This window comes from Ctenopharyngodon idella, chromosome 22, assembly GCF_019924925.1.
Source record: "Ctenopharyngodon idella isolate HZGC_01 chromosome 22, HZGC01, whole genome shotgun sequence".
Taxonomy (NCBI): domain Eukaryota; kingdom Metazoa; phylum Chordata; class Actinopteri; order Cypriniformes; family Xenocyprididae; genus Ctenopharyngodon; species Ctenopharyngodon idella.
This window is the reverse complement of record NC_067241.1, coordinates 17,715,526-17,740,204: the sequence shown is the minus strand read 5'-3', so window position 1 is coordinate 17,740,204 and position 24,679 is coordinate 17,715,526. Positions and strand designations below refer to the sequence as shown.

At 37.5% G+C, this 24,679-nt stretch overlaps 1 protein-coding gene across 2 annotated transcripts in view; it reads left to right on the top strand.

Moving 5' to 3' along the window:
- Positions 1-24,170, top strand: part of slc10a7 (solute carrier family 10 member 7) — a 29,198-nt gene extending 5,028 nt beyond the window's left edge. Inside the window, exons 1-12 of one of the 2 annotated variants that reach the window (XM_051880491.1) lie at positions 17,085-17,313; positions 18,086-18,168; positions 18,251-18,387; positions 18,791-18,866; positions 20,589-20,627; positions 20,762-20,797; positions 20,961-21,044; positions 21,210-21,375; positions 22,730-22,781; positions 23,083-23,156; positions 23,253-23,398; positions 23,641-24,170. In XM_051880491.1, coding sequence (XP_051736451.1) covers positions 17,214-17,313; positions 18,086-18,168; positions 18,251-18,387; positions 18,791-18,866; positions 20,589-20,627; positions 20,762-20,797; positions 20,961-21,044; positions 21,210-21,375; positions 22,730-22,781; positions 23,083-23,156; positions 23,253-23,398; positions 23,641-23,658 — 1,011 coding nt within the window. In that variant the 5' untranslated portion in view covers positions 17,085-17,213 and the 3' untranslated portion in view covers positions 23,659-24,170. Of the gene's footprint in view, positions 1-17,084; positions 17,314-18,085; positions 18,169-18,250; positions 18,388-18,790; positions 18,867-20,588; positions 20,628-20,761; positions 20,798-20,960; positions 21,045-21,209; positions 21,376-22,729; positions 22,782-23,082; positions 23,157-23,252; positions 23,399-23,640 lie in introns of those variants that run through there. The other variant, XM_051880492.1, reaches the window with a different exon arrangement.
- Positions 24,171-24,679: the final 509 nt, after the last annotated feature.

The window sequence follows — 24,679 nt, the reverse complement described above, 5'->3', positions numbered from 1 at the left end:
TAAAGCGTAAATATCAACATAATAAAATTAGGTAAAACTACTCAACTTTTCTGATACTGGTGTTCCCATCATGCACTGGGACTTGAATTTTTCACTGTTTTATCATTGCTTTCGTGGTTATGCAACGTGATCTCATGAGAATACGTGTGTATTTTTACGTAAATTGTGGTTCTACCACACGTACATTTACTTACGTTTTCATACACACAAAAACGTACAACATTGACGTATTTATAGCACTAAAACGTAAAAATACTTACGCATTAACAGCAATAAAAACGTAAATCATGTAACGTAAAGTGTGAATGTATATGAATTCCCATGTATTAATATTAAAATCGTGGCTTTAATGATTTAATGTTGTTTTTAGTCGAATTTATTGAAAGCAGTTTACTCATCTACTTAATATGAAATAACATTTCTGTTCGTGACTTGTGCTGCTCGTTTCGGAGGATTGCATAATGTTAAACAAGACTACAATTTAAAACCTTATGAATAAAATTTAACCATTTTGTAATATTTAGTTTGTTTGCTGTGAGACACAGAAGGCGTTTTCTCCTATGCAGTGACTGACAATACAACCATAAGATACACCAAAACACAACACAAATTCACAAATCACATCCATTTTATTTGTTCGCTGTACTCTAAATCTTTAGAATCCATATGTTTGTAAGGAACAGATCCAAATTCAGCCCTTTATCCATCGATTTTCATTTTGATTCTCAGCAACAGCGACAGTCACAGTCAAAGCTCGCGCTCGTTATGATTCAAATTTGAAAGTAGCGCCACCCTCGAGAAGCGTTACGACATGGTTTACGGCACTGATATCGAACGCTCATTGGTTCTCACCTGCTTCGTCACAGATTGCGATATGCCGTGTTTCAGTGGATTGACATTTGAAATGAGTGCGCGCCTTCACGGAGAGAAGCCGGAATCATCATATTTTCATGGATTAATAAGTTAAATTCTGCTCTATACCCTATAAAAAACTATTACCGCCAGAGAGGACTGTAACTCATCATCATTTGAAGTACTTTTGGTACCACTTTTGACATTTTCGCAAAAAAAAAAAAAATATATATATTGTGATTACGCTTGTTTGTCTGTCACTCTTTTATTTATATTAGTAGGTAGTTTAAAGAAATGGTTATGGGTAGGTTTAGGGGTAGGTGTAGGATTAGTGGCTCAAAATATCGTTTTAATGTTATATTTTTACTAAAATTGTCATTTTCCTACACATTTCTGCCCATTATGTTTTATTCTTTTAACATTCTGTATAAAATGGGTAGGTTTAGGTTCGGGATGGGGTTTAGGGATCTTACATTTATCTACAAAACGATAAAAGGGAAATTATACATATATCTTTAAGACATAAGATTCGTAAATATTTTACGTTTTTTTTTCGCTGTAAAAACGTAAGTATTTTTACGTTTTATTGCCATAATTACGTCAATATTGTACGTTTTAGCACCTTTCTAAACGTACAAAAATGTACGTTTTGTGTCTTTGAAAGTTACGTATTAATACCTACGTATTAACAATGAGACTTGCCATTTTGTGATATTTGGAGTTCATTTTCTACTCAAAATGCCACATTCACACTCAAAACGATCCATCGAATGTTACTGTCATTGTGTACCGAGTACTGAGGTCTCTGTGTTCAGGTGCGCGTTACTTCTTATATGAAGATATGGTGTCTAAACAATATCTATTGTATTATTTACTTAGATGTTTCTAAGTAAAGCATACACTTTAAAAGCAGTGTTATATTGTTTGAGTAAAATGTATTGCAAAAGAAACTTCAACGAAGTAGAAATTACTCAACCTTTTACTGGCCAAGTTAAAGTCGTTGTTAATTTTACATATCTTATTTAAGTAGAGTTACTTAATTCCATATTTGAAATTTACTTAAAAAATATGCGTGCAAAAACTTGCGAAAGAAAAATTAAGTAAAATTTGCTTATTGTTTTTTACAGTGTACCGGTGAGATTGTGTATGTGCTTCGAGAGATTGAGTATGTGCGTGGAGCAGTGGCGTGCACAGGAGAGGGACCGGGGACTCCCAAAACCTGATTTTGTTCGAAATGTCGTCACATCAGTTCGTTCCGCAATTTCGTTTGAAGTATGTCGGGGCCTTTATATAATTATTCTTATGACAGTGATATCCATATATAGTAAACATATATTGTAAAATAAATGAAAATGAATATTGCATAACTATATTTTTCTTTACACTACAGTATAGGGAAATTACAATACTTTTGTCCTAATTTCTGCATTTGCAAGAGAAAAACTCTTGAGCTTTAATTTTTGAGAAACTAACACCTGATCGCGTGAGCAAAGTGCGCACTTCTCTTTAAAACACGCAGCACAAACAGACTGCCTATACTTATTTATTTATTTTTTTGTATTGAACCGTTTAACATATTTTAGTAGAGAGATATGTATCGAAAAATTATATTTTTTCAGTACTGTTAAGAAACATCAAACATGAAAGATTAGGGGCTTTTGAAAAAACATTCGTGGCTCCAGCCCACAGCCGCCCCTGCTGTTAAACTATCCTATTTTATAAAAGAAACACGTGTGTCATGTTGTGTGCAGGTTTGTAGTTTAATAATAATCAACTGATGACAGAGATTTTGATACTTTATATTTATTTGAATGACCTATTTAATAAATTAGAAATAAACAATTTGAAAATGAATTAAAACATTAATGTCTAAATTAAACAGCCTTTAGATGGCAACTGCTTGATTACAGTATTTTTACAAATAAAGAAATTGTTTAAAAATATGAATAAAAAGGAAGTAAACACTAACCAACAGGGCATTCATCCGCGCGCGCAGAGAATCCAACACTAATTTTGCATACAGCAAATGAAAATGACATGAATATGATATAGTCGACACTATGAAATCAAGGGTTTAAAGTTTGTCAATCGTGCGTCAGTGAAGCTGAACTTTTGTAGATAAATTAGAGATACATTTAAAGATAAATTCATTAATCTGGTGAACTTTGAGAGAGCTTCAACCCATGTTCAGTGTGCAAATTGAACAAAGAAATGCATTGAATCCACTGTTAAAAATAAATCATCCAACCTCCCAATGAAATTCTCTGGTTTAGAAATCTGCAAATCATCATATTACAAATATTCAAATTCTCAGTGTTAAGCATGATAATATTAACATATCACACTGAAGGAGGCTGCTTATAAATTAACATTTATTTAAAATAAAAGTTCTTCTTTGGCTAAATTACATTTCCTTCTAGCCTAAACACAGGCTTGTCACTCTTTCATCACATCATTGTTGGAAAACACTCTTATCAGAATAGTTAAGTTAAGCTTGTGTATATTTTTAGTTAAAGCTGTTATAAAGCATTATCTCATAGGGTTTTTCCTTTGTGTTTTATATAATATAGTGGTTCTAGGCACATGATTTCCTTGATTTGTTTCCCTGAAGAGTTGAAAACGAAAGTAAAATCGTCTTACCGTGAAATGAGAGTAATCAGGGCATCAGTGTGTGTGTGTGTGTGTGTGTGTGTGTGTGTGTGTGTGTGTGTGTGTGTGTGTGTGTGATTTTGTGTGTGTGTGTTGCAGTGTATGCACTCATTTCACATTTGCTATTTCTGTTTTTCACTAAAACTAATGAAAAACTGAATGACAGCTTATGATCACAATATCGAAGACAAAATTAGAAAACAAAATATTAATTAATTAGATTAAGACATAATGTCCATTGTGATGGTCATCAAACATCAAAAAAATCCTGTGTTCTTCAGCTCTGAAAGATTTTCAAATTAACTTATCACTTGATATTATTAAGATTATAATAGGTGCAAGCTGATGATGCCATGAACATATAGATCTTCATATAAAAGATAAAAAAGGAGCTCCTCCTGTCTTTTTAAGTCAGATTAAGTTATGGGGCATTCTTTCATTGTGATTGGTAGATCAGGGACTAATCAGTGACCAGGCAGTACTTATAAAAACATAAAATCTTATTGGTTTAAACCAAAATCCATGTGATGTCCATTCCAATGGACTCAGGGTCTGAAGGGGTTAACGTTAGCTCAGTCAGGCTAACATCAACAGGTCTGGACAGAAAATATTATTTCCTGATCTGAGCTAATTTACTGAATCAACCAGCTCACATCTCCTTTCTTTCTTTTCTTCCATGATGACATTAAATTAATCTGTTGCTATTTTTGGCATTTCATGTGCCGCAACCGATACCTGCTCATTAGAACTTTAGCCTATTAGAACAAAATTATTTTTTAAATTTGAATTTCTAAAAAAAATGCTATTATTTTATATGAAAAATATCTTTTATTGACAGAATATTTTAGTTTAGTTTAAAATATTTCAGATAACATTTTAAGCTGTCATGTTACAACGCGCCCCACCTGTTTTACTTCTCGTCTTTCGGGGTAAATAAAACACTGTATTAATGAAACAAAGCCACATTTGTACCAGACATGTGTGAAATTAATGTGGAACAAAAGAAATTCTCTGAACCCAAAGTAGATTTACATAAACTGTTAGGTTGTGCCCCGCTCTCCCCTAGTCAAAAATGCAGGTTTTTATTTATTTTTTTAAATATGTTTTTATTAACTTGACATGTTAACATGAAGTCAGTATTCAAATGTTATTTGAATTTTATAAAGACATTTTTAAACATATTTATATCTTGGATTAACAAAATGTTTTTCCTTGTAAAAATATCGAAGTCAATCAAAACTTAAACTTACCATTGAGTCATGTTAATATTTAAGGGCATTTTACTCGGCATAAATATATATTGTTTAATGAAACAGAGGCATATAATGGTGGCACACTCTGCTCTGTGGCTAATATTAAGGATCCTTATCCGTGAAGTAAAGCAACAGAAGCACATGTGGCTTGTACTCACTTCTCAAGACTACTATACTTCCTGCTTTGGCAAATCGAGCAAGCTGCTGTACATCGAACATGGAGAGCTCAACTATAAGTACGTATTTTCATACATCTAATTTATTAACACTTTAAAAATAAATGTAAATGTACAAAATGGACTGTATTAAATTAAATACTTAAATAATGACATAAAATTAACAGTTCAGATGGACCTGTAGGAAGATAACAATAATAAATGTATTAACATTTAAGGAATAGTTCACCCAAAAATGACAATTCTCTCATCATTTACTCACTCTCAAGTTGTTTTAAACCTGAATGAATTTCTTTCTTCTTCTAAATATTTTGAAGAATGTGGGTTGCTGGTCACTAACTCTTTGGTTACCCACATTCTTCAAAATATCTTATTTTGTGTTCAGCAGAATAAAGAAATTAATACAGATCTGGAACATATAAGAGTGAGTAAATAATAAATTTTCATTTTTGGGTGAACTGTCTTTTTAAGCGCAAGGGCAGCATGTTTACTATTAGGCGGCTAGCTGTTATTTAGTCCTGCACATCTAAAATACAGACACGCATCCGATTTTCTCTCAACTGATTGCTTTCACTTTAGACATAACCAACTGTGTTTATGTAAACCTTGTGTATATTTGACAGTATTAGTGCAATCAGACTCGATAAAGTCCAGTAATCAGGCGCTGTTTGACAGGCTTTTAATGTGTGTGCGCGCGCTTCGGGTGTACGCGCTCAGAGAAAGCGCATGTCAGAATGAAATGAATGAAATGTTTAACCGACAAGGCTTTGAAGCACATGCAAATAGTGAACTTTTGTGATAGCAAATAAGTTTAGAGTCCCATGAGTGTAACTCTACCGCTGCGTTAACGTGATGTAAATAAACGTCGTGTTCGTGTACATTATTGGGACGGAGGCGCCAGAACTGCAACTGATAAAAGCGCTGTAAAAAGCTGTCATTTAATTTGCTCTTGGGGCCCCCTGGTGGCGGCCGGGCCATAAGCAGCTGCTTAGCTCGCTTAGGGAGGGCTCTGTATATACAGTTGCAAGAAAAAGTTTGTGAACCACTTGCAGAATCTGTGAAAATGTGCAAAATTTTAACAAAATAAGAGAGCTCATACAAAATGCATGTTATTTTTTATTTAGTACTGTCCTGAGTAAGATATTTTACATAAAAGATGTTTACATAAGATCCACAAGACAAAAAAAATAGCTGAATTTATTAAAATGACCCTGTTCAAAAGTTTGTGAACCATTGATTCTTAATACTGTGTGTGGTTACCTGGATGATCCAAGACTGTTTTTTTGTTTTGTGATGGTTGTTCATGAGTCTCTTGTTTGTTCTGAGCAGTTAAACTGAGCTCTGTTCTTCAGAAAAATCCTCCAGGTCCCAAAAATTCTTCAGTTTTCTACCATCTTTTGCATATTTGAACCCTTTCCAGCAGTGACTGAATGATTTTGAGATCCATCTTTTCACACTGAGGACAACTGAGGGACTCAAACACAACTAATAAAAAAGGTTCAAACATTCACTGATGCTCCAGAAGGAAACACGATGCATTAAGAGTCGGGGGGTGAAAACTTTTGAACAAGATGAAGAGGTCCAAATTTTTCTTATTTCGCTTGAATATGATTTTTTTTTCATTTAGTACTGCCCTTCAGAAGCAACAGAAGATACTTCCATGTTTCCCGGAGACAAATTAAGTACAATTTACCTTGATATTCAAATTCAAAAAGTTTTCACCCCCGGCTCTTAATGCGTCGTGTTTCCTTCTGGAGCATCAGTGAATATTTGAACCTTTTTTAATAGTTGTGTTTGAGTCCCTCAGTTGTCCTCAGTGTGAAAAGATGGATCTCAAAATCATTCAGTCACTGTTGTAAAGGGTTCAAATACGCAAAAAATGCTGAAAAACTGAAGAATCTGCAGGAGCTGGAAGATTTTTCTGAAGAACAGAGCTCAGTTTAACTGTTCAGGACAAACAAGAGTCATTTTAATAAATTCAGCTATTTTTTTTGTCTTGTGGATCTTATGTAAACATCTTTTATGTAAAATATCTTACTCAGGACAGTACTAAATAAAAAATAACATGCATTTTGTATTATCTCCCTTATTTTGTTAAAATTATTAACATTTTCACAGATTCTGCAAGTGGTTCACATACTTTTTCTTGCAACTGTACATATATATATATATATATATATATACAGTGAAAATGACATGAATGTGAGTATGACATAGTCGGCAACTGAATATAGTTTGAAATCAAGGGTTTAAAGTTTGTCAATCGTGCGTCAGTGAAGCTGAACTGTACTGCTCACATTCAGCGCTTTCATTCAGGCATTCACAGCTGAATTTGAGTCTGCAAGTTTTGTGAAATTAAAAGTTTTAGATATTCAAATATTACTTTAAATGATAGCCTATAAATGCGTATTTGCTGAATGCTGCACTGTTAGCAATTTCTGTAAATTACACATTATTTAACTGTAATATGAACTGTATTTTACTGTAAGGCAGTTATGCAGTATGTTGCATTGTGGGAAATAACCCATTGGCGCCATTTAAATACAGTATTTTTCATTTACTGTAAATCGAAATACAGTAAAAAATAAAAATAAAAAAACAGTCACAGAAAGGCTTTTACTTCCGCTTGGAGAAAGAAGAAAATGAAGACACAGATGCATGAACCTGGCAGCTGCAAAGGTGTGTACAAATATTCCTGCTTTTTACAATCTGTATTTTTGGTTTAACTAAAAGAATAAAAAAGAAAAGAAAAACGACACCACTTTATGACGCACAGTCACATCACACTTAACGGAGTAGAGAACGAGCTTTGTGACGGAAACACGTATTTTAGGTTGAAGAAAACTTACCTTTCTGTGCAAAAATTTATATTTCTTTTTTAAAGAACGTTTCACTCTCAAAGTATGAACCAGGGGCGGACTGGCCATCGGGAGTACCGGGAGTTTTCCCGATGGGCCGCTGGACAATGTGGGCCGACCCGTTGCAACGTAAATACAGTGCCACTTGAAAAATTTTAACAAAATAAGAGATCATACAAAATGCATGTTATTTTTTATTTAGTACTGTCCTGAGTAAGATATTTGAGGGACTTAAACACAACTATTAAAAAAGGTTCAAACATTCACTGATGCTCCAGAAGGAAACATGATGCATTAAGAGCCGGGGGGTGAAAACTTTTTGAATTTGAAGATCAAGGTAAATTGTATTTAATCTGTCTCCAGGAAACATGTAGATATCTTCTGTTGCTTCCAAAGGGCAGTACTAAATGAAGAAAATTGATATTTAAACAAAATAAGAAAAATTTGGACATCTTCATCCTGTTCAAAAGTTTTCAAAAGTGTTCAAAAATTGCTCTGTGCATAATGAGCTGGTGTGTTTTATGGTGAGGTGTGTTGCGGACCGGGTGTGATGGGCCGCTTTGTGCCAGAAAGTCCAGGGCCACTTTTCTGCCCCAGTCCGCCCCTGTAATCAATGATTCAGTGGCGCACTCATAAAGAGAGCCATTTACTTCATTCCTGAATGAATCAGCCGTTTGAACGAATCAAATGAATTAATGACTCACTCATTAAGACATTTAGCGATTTTTTTAGAGTATAACTTAATTTAAAAAATCGTATTTCCATAATAATAATAATTATTATAATAATAATTATCATTTACTCACCCTCATGTTGAATCAAATAAAATTTTTATAATGTCTCTTAGATGATCTTTTGGGGGTAATATCTCAGCCAAATATGACATGCGATTAAATTGCAATTAATTAGATCACCACATTGTGTAATTAATTAGATTAAAAATTTTAAATCGCTTGCCAGCCCTAGTTTTACACATCAAATGATCTAATGAATTCTTTCTTTTATGTAAAGGTTCATTGTGAGGATTAACCCCGACAACAGCAAGTGCTCCTCAAAGTTCCAGGTCAGCAAAAGAAGTGGGAAGATGGTGCAAAGGAAGAACTCTGTCCTAAACCCTCATGTATCCTCCTTCATTAAAGGGTTAGTACACCCAAAAATGAAAATGATCCCATAATTAACTCACCCTCAAGTCACCCTAGGTGTATGTAACTTTCTTCTTTCAACCAAACATATGGAGTTATATTAAAAAATATCTTGGCTCTTCCAAGCTTTATAATGGGAGTGAATGGTGAAAAAGCGTATCTATCCATCATAAAAGTAATCCATACAACTCCAGGGGGTTAATAAAAGCCTTCTGAAGCAAAGTGATGGGTTTTTGTAAGAAAAATATCCATATTTATAACTTTATAAACCATAATAACTGACTTCCAGTAACGGTCGTATGCGAGTCTAGTTTTGCTCTTTCCTCTGTGCTTCCGCTTTTGTCAATACATCATGTGTGGGGTCAGAGTTCACTCTTCGGCTGGAACTCGACTTGCGTATGGCTGTTACCCAAAGCCAGTCATTTACAGTGGGTACGGAAAGTATTCAGACCCCCTTAAATTTTTCACTCTTTGTTATATTGCAGCCATTTGCTAAAATCATTTAAGTTCATTTTTTTCCTCATTAATGTACACACAGCACCCCATATTGACAGAAAAACACAGAATTGTTGACATTTTTCCAGATTTATTAAAAAAGAAAAACTGAAATATCACATGGTCCTAAGTATTCAGACCCTTTGCTCAGTATTTAGTAGAAGCACCCTTTTGATCTAATACAGCCATGAGTCTTTTTGGGAAAGATGCAACAAGTTTTTCACACCTGGATTTGGGGATCCTCTGCCATTCCTCCTTGCAGATCCTCTCCAGTTCTGTCAGGTTGGATGGTAAACGTTGGTGGACAGCCATTTTTAGGTCTCTCCAGAGATGCTCAATTGGGTTTAAGTCAGGGCTCTGGCTGGGCCATTCAAGAACAGTCACGGAGTTGTTGTGAAGCCACTCCTTCGTTATTTTAGCTGTGTGCTTAGGGTCATTGTCTTGTTGGAAGGTAAACCTTCGGCCCAGTCTGAGGTCCTGAGCACTCTGGAGAAGGTTTTCGTCCAGGATATCCCTGTACTTGGCCGCATTCATCTTTCCCTCGATTGCAACCAGTCGTCCTGTCCCTGCAGCTGAAAAACACCCCCACAGCATGATGCTGCCACCACCATGCTTCACTGTTGGGACTGTATTGGACAGGTGATGAGCAGTGCCTGGTTTTCTCCACACATACCGCTTAGAATTAAGGCCAAAAAGTTCTATCTTGGTCTCATCAGACCAGAGAATCTTATTTCTCACCATCTTGGAGTCCTCCATACGGGCTTTCATGTGTCTTGCACTGAGGAGAGGCTTCCGTCGGGCCACTCTGCCATAAAGCCCCGACTGGTGGAGGGCTGCAGTGATGGTTGACTTTCTACAACTTTCTCCCATCTCCTGACTGCATCTCTGGAGCTCAGCCACAGTGATCTTTGGGTTCTTCTTTACCTCTCTCACCAAGGCTCTTCTCCCCCGATAGCTCAGTTTGGCCGGACGGCCAGCTCTAGGAAGGGTTCTGGTCGTCCCAAACGTCTTCCATTTAAGGATTATGGAGGCCACTGTGCTCTTAGGAATCTTAAGTGCAGCAGAAATTTTTTTGTAACCTTGGCCAGATCTGTGCCTTGCCACAATTCTGTCTCTGAGCTCTTCAGGCAGTTCCTTTGACCTCATGATTCTCATTTGCTCTGACATGCACTGTGAGCTGTAAGGTCTTATATAGACAGGTGTGTGGCTTTCCTAATCAAGTCCAATCAGTATAATCAAACACAGCTGGACTCAAATGAAGGTGTAGAACCATCTCAAGGATGATCAGAAGAAATGGACAGCACCTGAGTTAAATATATGAGTGTCACAGCAAAGGGTCTGAATACTTAGGACCATGTGATATTTCAGTTTTTCTTTTTTAATAAATCTGCAAAAATGTCAACAATTCTGTGTTTTTCTGTCAATATGGGGTGCTGTGTGTACATTAATGAGGAAAAAAAATGAACTTAAATGATTTTAGCAAATGGCTGCAATATAACAAAGAGTGAAAAATTTAAGGGGGTCTGAATACTTTCCGTACCCACTTTATAAAGTTATAAATATGGATATTTTGTCTTACAAAAATGCATGGCTTTGCTTCAGAAGGCCTTTATTAACCACCTGGAGCCGTATGGATTACTTGATGGATGCACTTTTTTGGGCTCCCATTATAATGCTTATAGAGCCAGGATATTTTTTTAATATAACTCTGTTTGTGTTTGGCTGAAAGAAAGTCATATACGCCTAGGATGGCTTGAGGGTGAGTAAATCATGGGATCATTTTCAGTTTTGGGTGTACTAACCCTTTATGAAGTTTCTGGATTTTAGCTGGCAAAACTATTAAAGGGTTAGTTCACCCAAAAAATGAAAATTCTGTCATTAATTACTCACCCTCATGTCATTCCACACTCGTAAGACCTTCGTTCATCTTTGGAACACAATGAAATGTAAGAGCTTTCTGTCCCTCAAATTGACAGCTACACAACTACCACATTTAAGGTCCAGAACGGTAGGAAAGACATCATTAAAGTACTCCATGTGACTCAGTGGTTTAACCTCAGTTTTATGAGGTTAACAACATAAGGGGGAGTAAATGATAAATTTCACTTTTGGCTGAACTAACCCTTTAAGCTTATATTAAGAGCAAATACATTCTACTGTGAAGAGTTTTTTGAGTTTGTAAGTTTTTAAGATGTACTTATGACTGAATTTGTTCATGAATTGCTTTAAAATGCTGTAATATAAAACTTTTTAAATGTTACCGCAGGTTAGGGAAAATCAGAGTTTGTGAAGAAAACTGCAAGAATATTAAAATGTTATTTCAACTATTACAATTGAACAATTAAAAACAAAATTAAAAAAGTTATACAGTTGTCATTGTTTCTTTTTATTATTATTTACTGAGACCTGTTGATACAGTAATTTACAATTTGTACAGCTTTACAGTAAATAGAATAAATGGACAACGAATTACAGGAAATTTTACAGTGTAAAGTTATATATTTTTGATTGTATTAAAATATATTACTGGAGAAAAGACCATACAATTATAAAATATACTATACTATACTGTAAACACATTTACAGCAAGTTAAATGGTAAATATTAATACAGTGTTTTAACTGTAAGTTCAATTTTTCAATTTCTACAGGAAATTTTTTACAGTGGAGGGTTCGCGGACATCCACTCACCCCGTCCATGTGCAGCCCAATTTTTGAGACAGTGCGGACAGTGCGCGTACAACAGCACATAAGCATTAAAGACAGAAGAGTCACAACAATTTTACTGCGCATGTGTCGAACTCGGCCATCCACAGTTGAGTATACTTTGCAAGCTGTGCGGACACTCTCAAATTGAATTAACACAAAGCTATATCCCAATCAGAACTGTACATTTCTAGTTCTTCAGGGGCATTCTCTTGGGTTCAGACGGTCGTTTATATTTTAGGCCCTGTTTACACTAGTGCGTTTTCGTTTTAAAACACATAATTTTTGCTACGGTTATGCCTGTCGTCTACATTACTCTGGCATTTTTGACCCTCGAAGACGGAGGGTAGGCCTACGTTTACATGACAAAAAAAAAAAAAGAAAAGTGTTTTCTTTGTACAGATGACAACATTATCAAAACTATCCCCGTTCACACAGATCCGCGAAAATGACTAAAAACGCTGTATCATGCATGCCAGACAAGTTGGCGATGTCACTTTGTAAAGAAAGACTATGCGCCTGCGCATACGCATTCCTTTACAGAGCACTCGCGCCAAACGCGCTTTCCTATCCACCTTATTTTATTTGTAAATGTACGTCACAAACACATAAAAAGTTTTACATTTTTAGTTGAAAACCGTGTTGTGTAAACAGCCCAGATTTTCCAAAACAAATTTAGGGACTGTTTACACAACACTGTTCCCTTTCCATACTTCACTCATACTGCGTATGGAGAAAAACTTTTTTCCTCGATACTGAAGCCTTTTTCAATAACACAGTGTAACTGCACGGCCATTGGTTCAAACTGAGAACTTTTTGAACCAATGATGGCGCGGCAGAGCCGCGTGAGCCTATGGCGATGCAGCGCGCCAAAGCCCGCCAGAATGGGCGGGGCGTCTGGCTATACAAGCGAGCATTTCGCCATAGGATTTCAGATCTATCTTCTTCAGCGATGAGGCTGCTTCTCTTCGTTGAACAACGAGACTTCGCCTTCTCTCGCTCTCGCCTGCTCGCGTGGATCAAGCTCGCTTCTCTCCATTGAAGAGGCAACGCAGCGGACCAGCTGAGACTCGCCGACCGCCTGCAGCACCGGCGCCCTTGCAGACTGCCCGCTCTTGAGCGCTGCTCTCGAGCCGCCCCTTTCGCCACTTCCGGTTTCTCAGCGCTTCCCGCCCCCGCAAGCCGCGTTCATTAAGGAAGAGCGGCCTCACTTCTGACACCGCTCAGCTGAGTATGACATGACGCTCTCCCCCGACTCAGGTGAGACTCATGATACATTTTCATCTGAAAGAGCATATTTCTGTGGTTTTTGCTGAGTTTCTCAGCCACGTTTATTGAGAGCGAGTGCTCTCACTATGAGGGCGCGAGAGCATATCTCTCCGGCATTTGTTGTAAAATGCAGAGTCTCCTGGCGCACCGCTTGCTGGTCCCGTCCCTGCAAGCCGCGTTCATTGAGGAAAAGAGGACTCACTCCACTGCTCCCCGGCCAACATATATCGTTCCTGGGAGCTGTTTTCGACTCAGCCCAAATGAGGGCGACAGTCTCGCCAGAGCGCGCTCTAGCCATTCAGCAGCTTGTGGCTTCTATCAGGACCAGAGCCCGTTTCCTCTGAAGCATTTCCAGAGGATGCTAGGGCTGATGGCTTCCGTCTCCCCAGTTCTACAGCTTGGCCCCCTACGAATGCGGCCTCTGCAGCACTGGCTAAACCTTCGGTCCCACCTCATGCTTGGAATGGGCACTGCCCAACCTGCGATCACTGAGAGCATCGCACGTACTGGGCTAAATGAACCTGGTAGCAGACCTGCTGTCTCGGAGCAATGTCCCCTCAGACAAATGGACACTCCACCCCCGGACAGTTCTCAGAATCTGGGAGTTCTTCGGGAAGGCAGACATCCACCTCTTCGCCTCAGAAGACAACTCTCACTGCCCAATCTTCTTTTCGAAGGACAGGGATGCGCTGGCCCACGACTGGCCCAGCCTCCTCCTCTATGCTTTTCCCCTGGTCACTCTGATCCCTCAGGTCATCAGACGAATCAGGGAAGACAAACACAAAAGTTCGTCTGGTGTCCCCACTCTGGAGGAACCAGCATCGGTCCTCAGAGTGCTCAAAGGCCCTCCCTTTGAACCGCTGCGGTCAGCTGACCTTTGACCCCTATCGCTTAAGACCACTCTGCTATTTGCTCTAGAACCAATAAAGCATGTAGGCAATCTGCAGGCTCTCTCTGTGAGCCCTGCGTGCCTCGAATTTGGTCTTAATGACTCGAAGGTCGTCCTGAAACCCAGGCATGGCTACATTCCTAAGGTGCTCTCGACTCTGTTCAGAGCGCAGGCAGGTAATTACCCTCTCGGCGCTACCTCTCTCAGGGGATGAGCGTGAGTTGGACTTACTGTGCCCCGTTAGGGCATTGAGGACTTACATCGAGCGATCCGCGCCTTTTCGGCAGTCGGACCAGCTCTTCGTGTGCTTTGGTGGCCGCGCCAAGAGGCTTCTGGTCACAAAGCAAAGACTCTTGCATTGGAATGTGGATGTTATCGCTCTTTGTTACTCCTCTATGGGCCTGGATTGCCCCATAGGAGTACGAGCCCACTCCACTAGAGGTATGGACATGGTCTAGTGGTGTCTCCATTAAAGACATCTGTGAGGCGGCCGGCTGGTCCTCGCTGTCCACGTTTGTCAGGTTCTATAACTTGGACGTTCCGGCGTTGCATGCTCGGGTCCTTTCAGCGTGATTTGACGGCCTCTACGTAGCCCGTCGGTCGTGCTCATGGGAGCCAGCTCCCTCTTAGCATGTGTAACCGTGAGGGTACGGTGGCTTTTGCCTCCCTACTTATCCCCTGGGCCCCTCTGGTGCCCAAGATAGGTTCAGTCGTTCCCTCCCATGGTGCGGCGTGATTGTATTCATTCCCCATTCGCAGTATGAGTGAAGTATCAAAAGGGAACATACTAGGTTACATACATAACCTTGTTTCCCTGAGATACAGAACGAGTACTGCGTTTGCTGCCGTGCCATGGAGCTGTACAACTCAGTGTCGTCGCTTCAGTTGATTGACCTGAAATCCTATGGCGAAATGCTTGCTTGTATAGCCAGACGCCCTGCCCATTCTGGCGGGCATTTAACGCACTGCATCGCCATAGGCTCGCGCAGCTCCGCCACGCCGTCATTAGTTCAAAAAGTTTCTCAGTTTGAACCAATGGCCGTGCAGTTACACTGCGTTATTGAAAAAGGCTTCAGTATCGAGGAAAATTTCCCCATACGCAGTACTCACTTCGTATCTCATGGAACCGAGGTTACGTATGTAACCGAGTACGTTTCCAACTAAAAACGTAAAAACTTTTTATGTGTTTGTGACGTTCATTTACAAGACATTTACACAGCGTTTTGGTGGCCTGAAAATGCAAAATTTTGAAAAAGGGTTTTAAAGTGCAAGTTTTTGAAAACGGTTTTAGTGTAAACAACAAAAATACGAATCTGCGAAAATGATGACGTCATGCACATGCGCATTAAATGTTTAGTGTATAGTGTTTCATCGCCATCTAATGGCCTGTCAGCAGAATACAGTGTTTTTAATCATTTTCACGGGATCGTTTTGACAATGTTGTCGACTGTACGCGGGAAAACTCAAAGGAAATACTTATCCGTTTTAAGCATATGTTTAAGCAATGTACCCTTAATTTATTTTATTTTATGGTGAGATTTTGCATTTAACTTCTGGCCATAGCTGTATCCCTTGACACCTTGTCGACATTTACAGGATGTGAATCATTATGCAGCCGCTAGATGGCGCTATGTCACAGTGTATCTGTTACTGTTAATGTCCAGGGTCCGCAGTCACGTGTGTTTGTCCATCAGTGTTCAGCTGTCTGTCTGCTATCTGGAGGATGATGACTTCTGTTTGTTCCTCTGAGGGTATGATTATTCTTTAAAGAACATATTATTCATTTATTAACACACTCACAGTCAAAACATGAGTTTTGTATAATTTATTTCTGACTGAAGATCTGTACTCAAATAACACAGTGTTTAAGTTCATCTTCATCTTTTCTGTGTCGATAGAAATGGATTGTCAGTTTCTTCCTCCCTCTGTAGAGGAGACCCGACCAGAACCGGCCCAGAGTTCAGTGCGGCCATGTTCATTCACACAGAGGATGAGTGTGAGCGATGATGATGAACAGCAGCGGGTTTAATGCTCGAGACACAGAATAATGAACTAGAAATTCATGTTTTTATTCATTTTGTATTAAATAGTTTCTGTGATCACTTATTAAAAAGATGATTGCAAAAAGAATGTTTCATTCCTTTTCAGCATTTGCCTTTGAAATTTCACTGTTCACATCTGGGGTTTCCAAAATAAATAAATAAATGAGTAGTTAAAAGGTAAAATAAAGAATTAAAACCATTAAAAATAAAGCACTTACTGAAAAAATTGAATATTTATTTACATGCATGTCATGTGACCATCAGAGAACCTCGAACATGCAAATGAGTTGTTCAGTTATTGAAATAGGAATTTAAAATCTTTAGCTCAAAGGGGTTTGACTGACAAAAAAGGTTGGGAATCCCTGAATTAGAGTTGATGGTTTATTATCAAATCTTTATTTTATATCAAGGAATAACTAATGCAGAAAGTTTGTGGGTGCGAGGGAATATTTATCAAAACACTGCTAAGAACACAAATGTACAGCAGAAGATAAGAATATCTAGCTATTTATTCTCTTCTTTGTAGACGGTGTGCGCTCTGATATGAGTCATTACGGTATTGTCGAACGCGACGCTTTGCTTATGAATATTAAATACAAACGTGACGTTACTTGATTGTTAAACACGCATCAGTAATGTATATTCATGAGTGTAAGGATACCTTTGCTGTTATTTGCCTCCACTAACCAATCCTGAAGCAGGGGGCGGAGCCAAAACAATCCGCCACTCAATGTTATTATTTTTCATCGCGCTCACCGTAGTATTTTGACAAAGCGATTGCGCGCTGACACTGGTCGTTACGGTACCGCATATGTGTCCGGAAGAGCAAGGCTCGACGGACTCTGAGCTCGTCGGTTTTAGATGCTCGTCGGTTTGATGGGCGATGGGTCTGTTCGCTCGCGTGCGGAAAGAATGGTTTATCATCGGAATAGTGCTCGTCATTACGTGCGCCAAGCTCGCGCCGTCCGTGGGAGTGAAAGGAGGTGAGAATGATCAAACACACACCTGGACACATTCCTGTCCATACTTTAAACTTTAAAATCAATTAATGCGCAAATAATAAAGAATTATACCGTGATCACTATTAGGAAATGATTGGGATGACACGTATGCGTCAATATGAATCAAAATAAGGGGTGTGATCGATGATTGATCAGTTGTGTACTGACATAAAATGGAAGTAATTGTGATGAGGGATGGGGTCATATTTATTGCTTGTAAATGTTTCAGAATATAGATGGAGACTTGGTCTGAAATGGATCATGAAGTGGGTTAAACAGGCAACAGGTTGATGGTTGTTTTTACTCTAGCTGTCATTGTGACACGTTGCAACACCCGGATCTGAATAATCCTGTCCGGGTAGAGAATAATTACCTCAAAGTCTGTTTTTCCTGTTTATACATGTGTGAGAACATTGAATGTTGCCTTGACAATGACTTGTTTAACGTTTAAAACCCATTTTGAAGGTTATATATTCCATAGATAGATAGATAGATTTTAGTGGATGAACTGAAGTTTGAATGTGCCACCAAATAAAACCGACATGAATATCTAACATAGAAAAATCACTTTAGAAGCTAATTGGGGACAAATATTGCCCCTCAAGTATTATGGTACTGAATAATTACCATGTTCATATACCATGGTATTTATATAGTGTTATTATTAGTGCTATTATCCTAGTGTCCCAAAACATGGTAATCCAATTTAACCAATATATACAATCATAATTCATTAAAATCATTTCTCTTTCAGGTCCTCTTCGGCCGGAAATCACCATCACCTATGTTGCAGTATCTGTTATTTTCTTTAACAGTGGCTTGTCTTTGAAAACAGAGGTATGGCTGGTACCTGTTTGGTTTTTGTTTTGATTTTATAGATTTAAAAAAAAACTGATTTCTATTTTGCTTTGTTTTTCAGGATCTAGCTAGTGCATTAATGCACGTAAAGTTGCATTTCTTCGTCCAGACATTTACACTAGTATTTTTCCCCATCGCCATTTGGCTGCTTCTCAAAGTTCTGGCCCTGACGGCGATCAACGAATGGCTTCTCAGAGGGTGAGTGCGTGTATTTTCAGACCTCCTTCTCATACACAATCACCCTCTCTACCTGTTCACTGCTTGGCTGAATGAAGTCTCTGTCGGTTGGTTTGCTCCGTGGGTAACTGGATCTCAGAGGTCTTCTGTGTTGGCGCTTTAGGTTATTTTCCTGCAAGAGAGTCGTTGTGTTCACCTGCAACCTCCACACGTCCTTTCACAGACAGAAAAGACATTCATGTTTTTATAATGTTGGAGTTTATGAGTCACTATTGTTGTAGCAGTAGCTGAAATTAGTGACACAGGGTAGGGACAGTATTTAGAGTAGAGGGTTGCTCAATCCAGTCTGGAAAGCAGGGGAATAAATGTGATTTGAATTCAGCTGTGTGTTATTATTAATTAACTTTCTCTCTCTCTCTCTCAGGTTGCAGACGGTGGCATGTATGCCTCCTCCTGTTTCCTCTGCTGTCATCCTCACTAAAGCTGTAGGAGGAAATGAGGTAAAAAAAGAAACTTTACAAAAACTTTATTTTAAAATCCCAAATTTTCCAAAAGCATTTCATCACAATTATCACATCTTTGCAAGCTCGTTCCCATCACAACTTTAAAAACACATTCCATCACAACAATTTACATATGTACTTTATCAAACCTTAACAAACAGACCTCATTGCAAAATCATGATCACTGTTATAATTTGTTATAGAAAAATCATAACTTTCCAACAGATATCGAAATTTGGTGTGCTATGTAATAAACAAAAATCCCAAGTTGTACAAATGCATTTCATCACAATGATCATAACTTTACAAGCTTGCTCTCATCACAAATTTAAACTTTACAAACACACTCATTTTACAATCACATTCCATCACAACAATCACAACTTTACAAACACTCATTTTACAATCACATTCCATCACAACAATCACTTTATAATCACATTTCATCACAACAATCACAACTTTACAAACACTCACTTTACAATCACATTCCATCACAGCAATCACAACTTTACAAACACTCATTTTACAATCACATTCCATCACAACAATCACTTTACAATCACATTCAATCACAACAATCACAACTTTACAAACACTCACTTTACAATCACATTCCATCACAACAATCACTTTACAATCACATTCAATCACAACAATCACAACTTTACAAACACTCACTTTACAATCACATTCCATCACAACAATCACTTTACAATCACATTCAATCACAACAATCACAACTTTACAAACACTCATTTTACAATCACATTCCATCACAACAATCACTTTACAATCACATTCAATCACAACAATCACAACTTTACAAACACTCACTTTACAATCACATTCCATCACAACACTCACTTTACAATCACATTCAATCACAACAATCACAACTTTACAAACACTCATTTTACAATCACATTCCATCACAACAATCACTTTACAATCACATTCAATCACAACAATCACAACTTTACAAACACTCACTTTACAATCACAACAATCACAACTTTACAAACACTCATTTTACAATCACATTCCATCACAACAATCACAACTTTACACTCATTTTACAATCACATTCCATCACAACAATCACTTTACAATCACATTCCATCACAACAATCACTTTACAATCACATTCAATCACAACAATCACAACTTTACAAACACTCATTTTACAATCACATTCCATCACAACAATCACAACTTTACACTCATTTTACAATCACATTCCATCACAACAATCACAACTTTACACTCATTTTACAATCACATTCCATCACAACAATCACTTTACAATCACATTCCATCACAACAATCACTTTACAATCACATTCCATCACAACAATCACAACTTTACACTCATTTTACAATCACATTCCATCACAACAATCACTTTACAATCACATTCCATCACAGCAATCACAACTTTTACAATCACATTCCACCATAAGGATAACAATGTTACAAAATCACTCGATCACAACTATCACAACTTTACAAATGTGTTTCATGAACTTTACAAACTGACCTCACTACAAGATCATGACCACTGTTATAATCACACTTTAGTATACAAATTATAATTATACAACAGAACAATCACAACATTTGCTGTACATCGAAGTTAAACATCAAAATTAACATTAATTTGTTTTTAATGTATATGTATTTTTTAATGTTAAAGTGTATATATTATTTTCTTTACAGGCTGCAGCCATTTTCAATTCTGCGTTTGGAAGCTTTCTGGTAAGTGTTATAATGCAGTGAGAGAAAGAAAAGGAGGACAGAGAATGGAGCATAAAAGACAGAAATAGACGAACAAAAGAACAAAGAAAAGAAGTATAATGTGAAAGAGTCTCATTTCTCTGTCCTGTCTGCAGGGGATTGTGGTCACTCCTCTCCTGTTGCTGGTGTTTGTGAGTTAAACTCCTCTATTATTTGTTTTCTGTTCAGTGTGGATGTGCTGAACAATGAGCATGTTGAATGGGTGTGATATACTGTATACTCTATTGATTGTTCAGTGTGTTTTACAGTTTCTGATATATTGTGTGTATATTGTTTTCCACTGTTTGTGTGTAGCTGGGCTCCTCGTCTTCTGTCCCGTTCACCTCCATCTTCTCGCAGCTCTTCATGACGGTGGTCGTCCCGCTCATAGTTGGACAGGTGAGAGTGTGTGATGCTTTGGTAAATTATACTGTTTATCTAATTTCACATGCAAAAATGGCAAATGGCGTCTGTAAGGGAAAGGATTAGGAATGTTAATCTGAGTTTCTATCTTGAATATTTTCACAACAGCAGTTGATACTGAACATGTTTTTGTGTATGTAGGTTTGCAGGAGGTTCCTGAGAGAGTGTCTGGACCGCCGGAAGCCTCCGTTCGGGACGGTGAGCAGCGTCGTTCTGCTCATGATAATCTACACGACCTTCTGCGACACCTTCTCCAACCCCAACATAGAGCTGGACCATCTGAGCTTGCTCCTCGTCGTTTTCATCAGTGAGTGTTTAACCTGTGAAGTTTTCATCCAAAATTCGCAAAATTGGAATATCGCATTAAACTTTTGGGAATAAAGCAGCGTTTCCGTCCCATGTGTTCAAGAAAACAAAATCATCACTTCCTGGGAAACTGGTGCAAAATATCTGTAATATAATTTGAAGTTGCTGTAATTGGGGAAGAAACTGTGGCTCTTTTTTCCTCCATCATAAATGAGTTTGTCTCAGAGCGTCAGATGAAGCACAATTAACGCTGTCATGTTCTCTTGCGTTCGGATGCTGGTGTTTGGGAACACAATTGTGTGAGACGCTTCTGGAGGGAATTAAACCAAATCATTCTGATGACAGACTTCGACTCAGGTGTTTCAGAACCACCAAAACAACATTTGAGATGCTGTGATGCGATTGGTCCGCTGGTTAGTCCAGTTATCCAATCACAGCCTCTGCTGAGGCAAAAGTTTTTTTTTTTTTTTTTTTTTTTTTTTTTTTGTGCATCAATTCGGTAAATGTGTTTTCGTCGTAGTTTATGCACATGTCTTTATCAGGGAAAAAAATTATCTGATTTTTAAAATGTATGCACATCATGGCATTTCCATTCATTGTTTTTTATGCTGTATCCCAAAATTTGCATTAAAAATATGTGGATGGAAACATTGTTAGGATAATTTAAAAACTTTTTAGCAGCTCCTTCCCCTAGTGAATGATCTCGTTTAAAATATTACAAATTTTACTACATTATTTTATAATAAAATCTTTTTCAAATCTTGACAAAACATATTGTGGTAGAGGTTCCATATTTGGCCACTGTTTGGTGATAGAAGTGATATTATGACAGAAATGTATTAATTTTGACAGGAAAAAAAGCATCAATTTTCAAAATTTCAATGGAGTTTGGGTGTTTATTTTTGTGCCTAAATAAAATCTCACAAGAACCTCAATTTTTGTGATATGAACTTCAAATTTGGAACAAAACTTAGTTACACAGAAGGTTTTGATTTTCTAGCAATTTTAGAGTCCAAATTATTTCGTAAAATATTTATTTAATAAAAAATAAAAAATATTTAGTTCAGTACATTTGCTTTAGGGTAACCTTAAACTTATATAACTTTACACTTTTATTTTAACTTCAGCAATAATCTTTTTAAAGAGACCAACCTACAAGTCAATACAAGTCTGTAATCCAAAGCATTCATGATTTACATGATTTTTGGATGCATTTTTCATTTTTACGTTGAATTTTCCTGTCTATGCTCAAAAAGGGGGTGACAGGTTTTAATAGTTGATTTGTTTGTGATGCAAAAAACCTTGACTGTAAAGATATGTAATAATATTGTTTTTTTTTGTTTTGTTTTTTTCAGTATTTTCCATTCAGTTGAGCTTCATGTCCCTGATATTTTTCCTGTCTACAAGGTGAGAAACACACTCACTTTTCTGTCATGCTGTGAACTTTCCTTTTGATATTGAGCCAATGATATTTCAATGATAAACGTAACCCTCTTACAAACAATTCTGCATTTTTAGATTAAAACATAAGTTTGTGTGATTTATTAAGTTTTTTTTCTTCATGGTACTGTTGTGTTTTCAGGTTTTACTTTCATTTTGGGCTCATTTGATCCTCACAATGTTGGCTAAACCTGATCCACTTACTCTCTGATCTGTGACGGACAACATAAAATGTGTTTATATATATCTTGTTTTGTGATGTTTGTAGGAAATCTTCAGGTTTCACCGCAGCGGATTCAGTTGCCATCATGTTTTGTGCGACTCATAAATCCCTCACTTTAGGTAAAACGCAAGCTTCTGTCTGGATGATGCAAATATTAATTGTTTCATACCTTCTCTAATTGAAAACACTGGTTTAATGTGTGTGTGTGTGTGTAGGTATCCCCATGCTGAAGATCGTATTTGAGGGTTATGAGCATCTGTCTCTGATATCAGTGCCTCTGTTGATCTATCATCCTGCTCAGATCCTGCTGGGAAGCATCCTTCTGCCCTCCATTAAAACATGGATGAGCGGCAGACAGAAGGTAAGCACACACACACAAACACACACACAGAGAGATACACACATCAAATCTAAAATCACAAAATGAGCCTAAAACAAAATATTTGATTTTATACTATGTAAATTCATGCTCACAGTTCTGATGTGCATATCAGATATTCTTTTATAACTTCTCCTGTATTCCGTCTGTTTCATAAGATGTTGAAATGACAGATATTATTGTTCTGTGTTGAGACATTTGGGTCTGATTTGCTTTCTTCACAGACTCTCACACCCATCTGAACTACACTGTCGACTGGAAGCTGTGAAACTCTTGGCTGAGCCAAACTAAACTAAACCAAACCAGAAACAACGAGACCAAACCAGACCGAGACGCCGATAACAGGAGGTTTTCTCATTGGACGTATAAGTGAGATCAAGTGCCTTAACGCGACCGCGGGACCTCAGACGTCACGGCAGGGACGGAAAATGATTCCATGAGCTTTTTTAAACAGATTCCTGAATGTATATTTTTTATTTTTATATGAAGTGTAAAATCTTTTCTTACTCCAGCAGCACTCAGACTTTGTCAAATGGATTTGTTTCTGTTATTTAGAGTTCCAGGGAGTTCTTTCATGTATTTTGCAGCAGTAAAAACTGTTTAATGCACTGCTAACATCCTTTACCTGATGATGAAAGTATTACTGACTGACTCATTGGTCATTTATTTTGGTGCAGTAAACGCAAAGATCAGCTGTTCGACTGTGCCATGTTCTGTTACTGAAGACAATAAACTGTCATAAATTCTGTCTAAATGAGGTTTTGTGTGTTTTGTGGTGCATCATGCAAAAAAATGACAACAAAACGAATGGAACAGACCACAAATACACAATGCACTTTTCAACATAAACTTATTTTTAATCATTAATTTATTTTTTCAAATCACAGTTTAGTTATCTAACATATCTAGACTAATGGGTGAGAACACTGAAACGAAATAATTCAACCCTGATTTACCTTTCAAAAGACGCTATTGTTATATTTTATTTATGGTTAAAATTGAGCTTTTAAACTAGTATTCAGACTGAAATGCATCATTTATGGTTATTAAACACAAATTATCTTTTATCTTCACTAAAGGCAAAAGCACTATCTTCTTTTTTGTTGGAAAGGATTGTGTTTGGAAAGGATTACTTGTATACTGTTGTTTTTTAATTGTACGCTTTTAAGTTTTTGTTGTTTTTAAGTAACTGAAGCTTTTATTCAGCAAGGCTGCATTAACCCTCTGGTGCTGTTGGGTCATTTTTGGCTGAAATTAATTTTT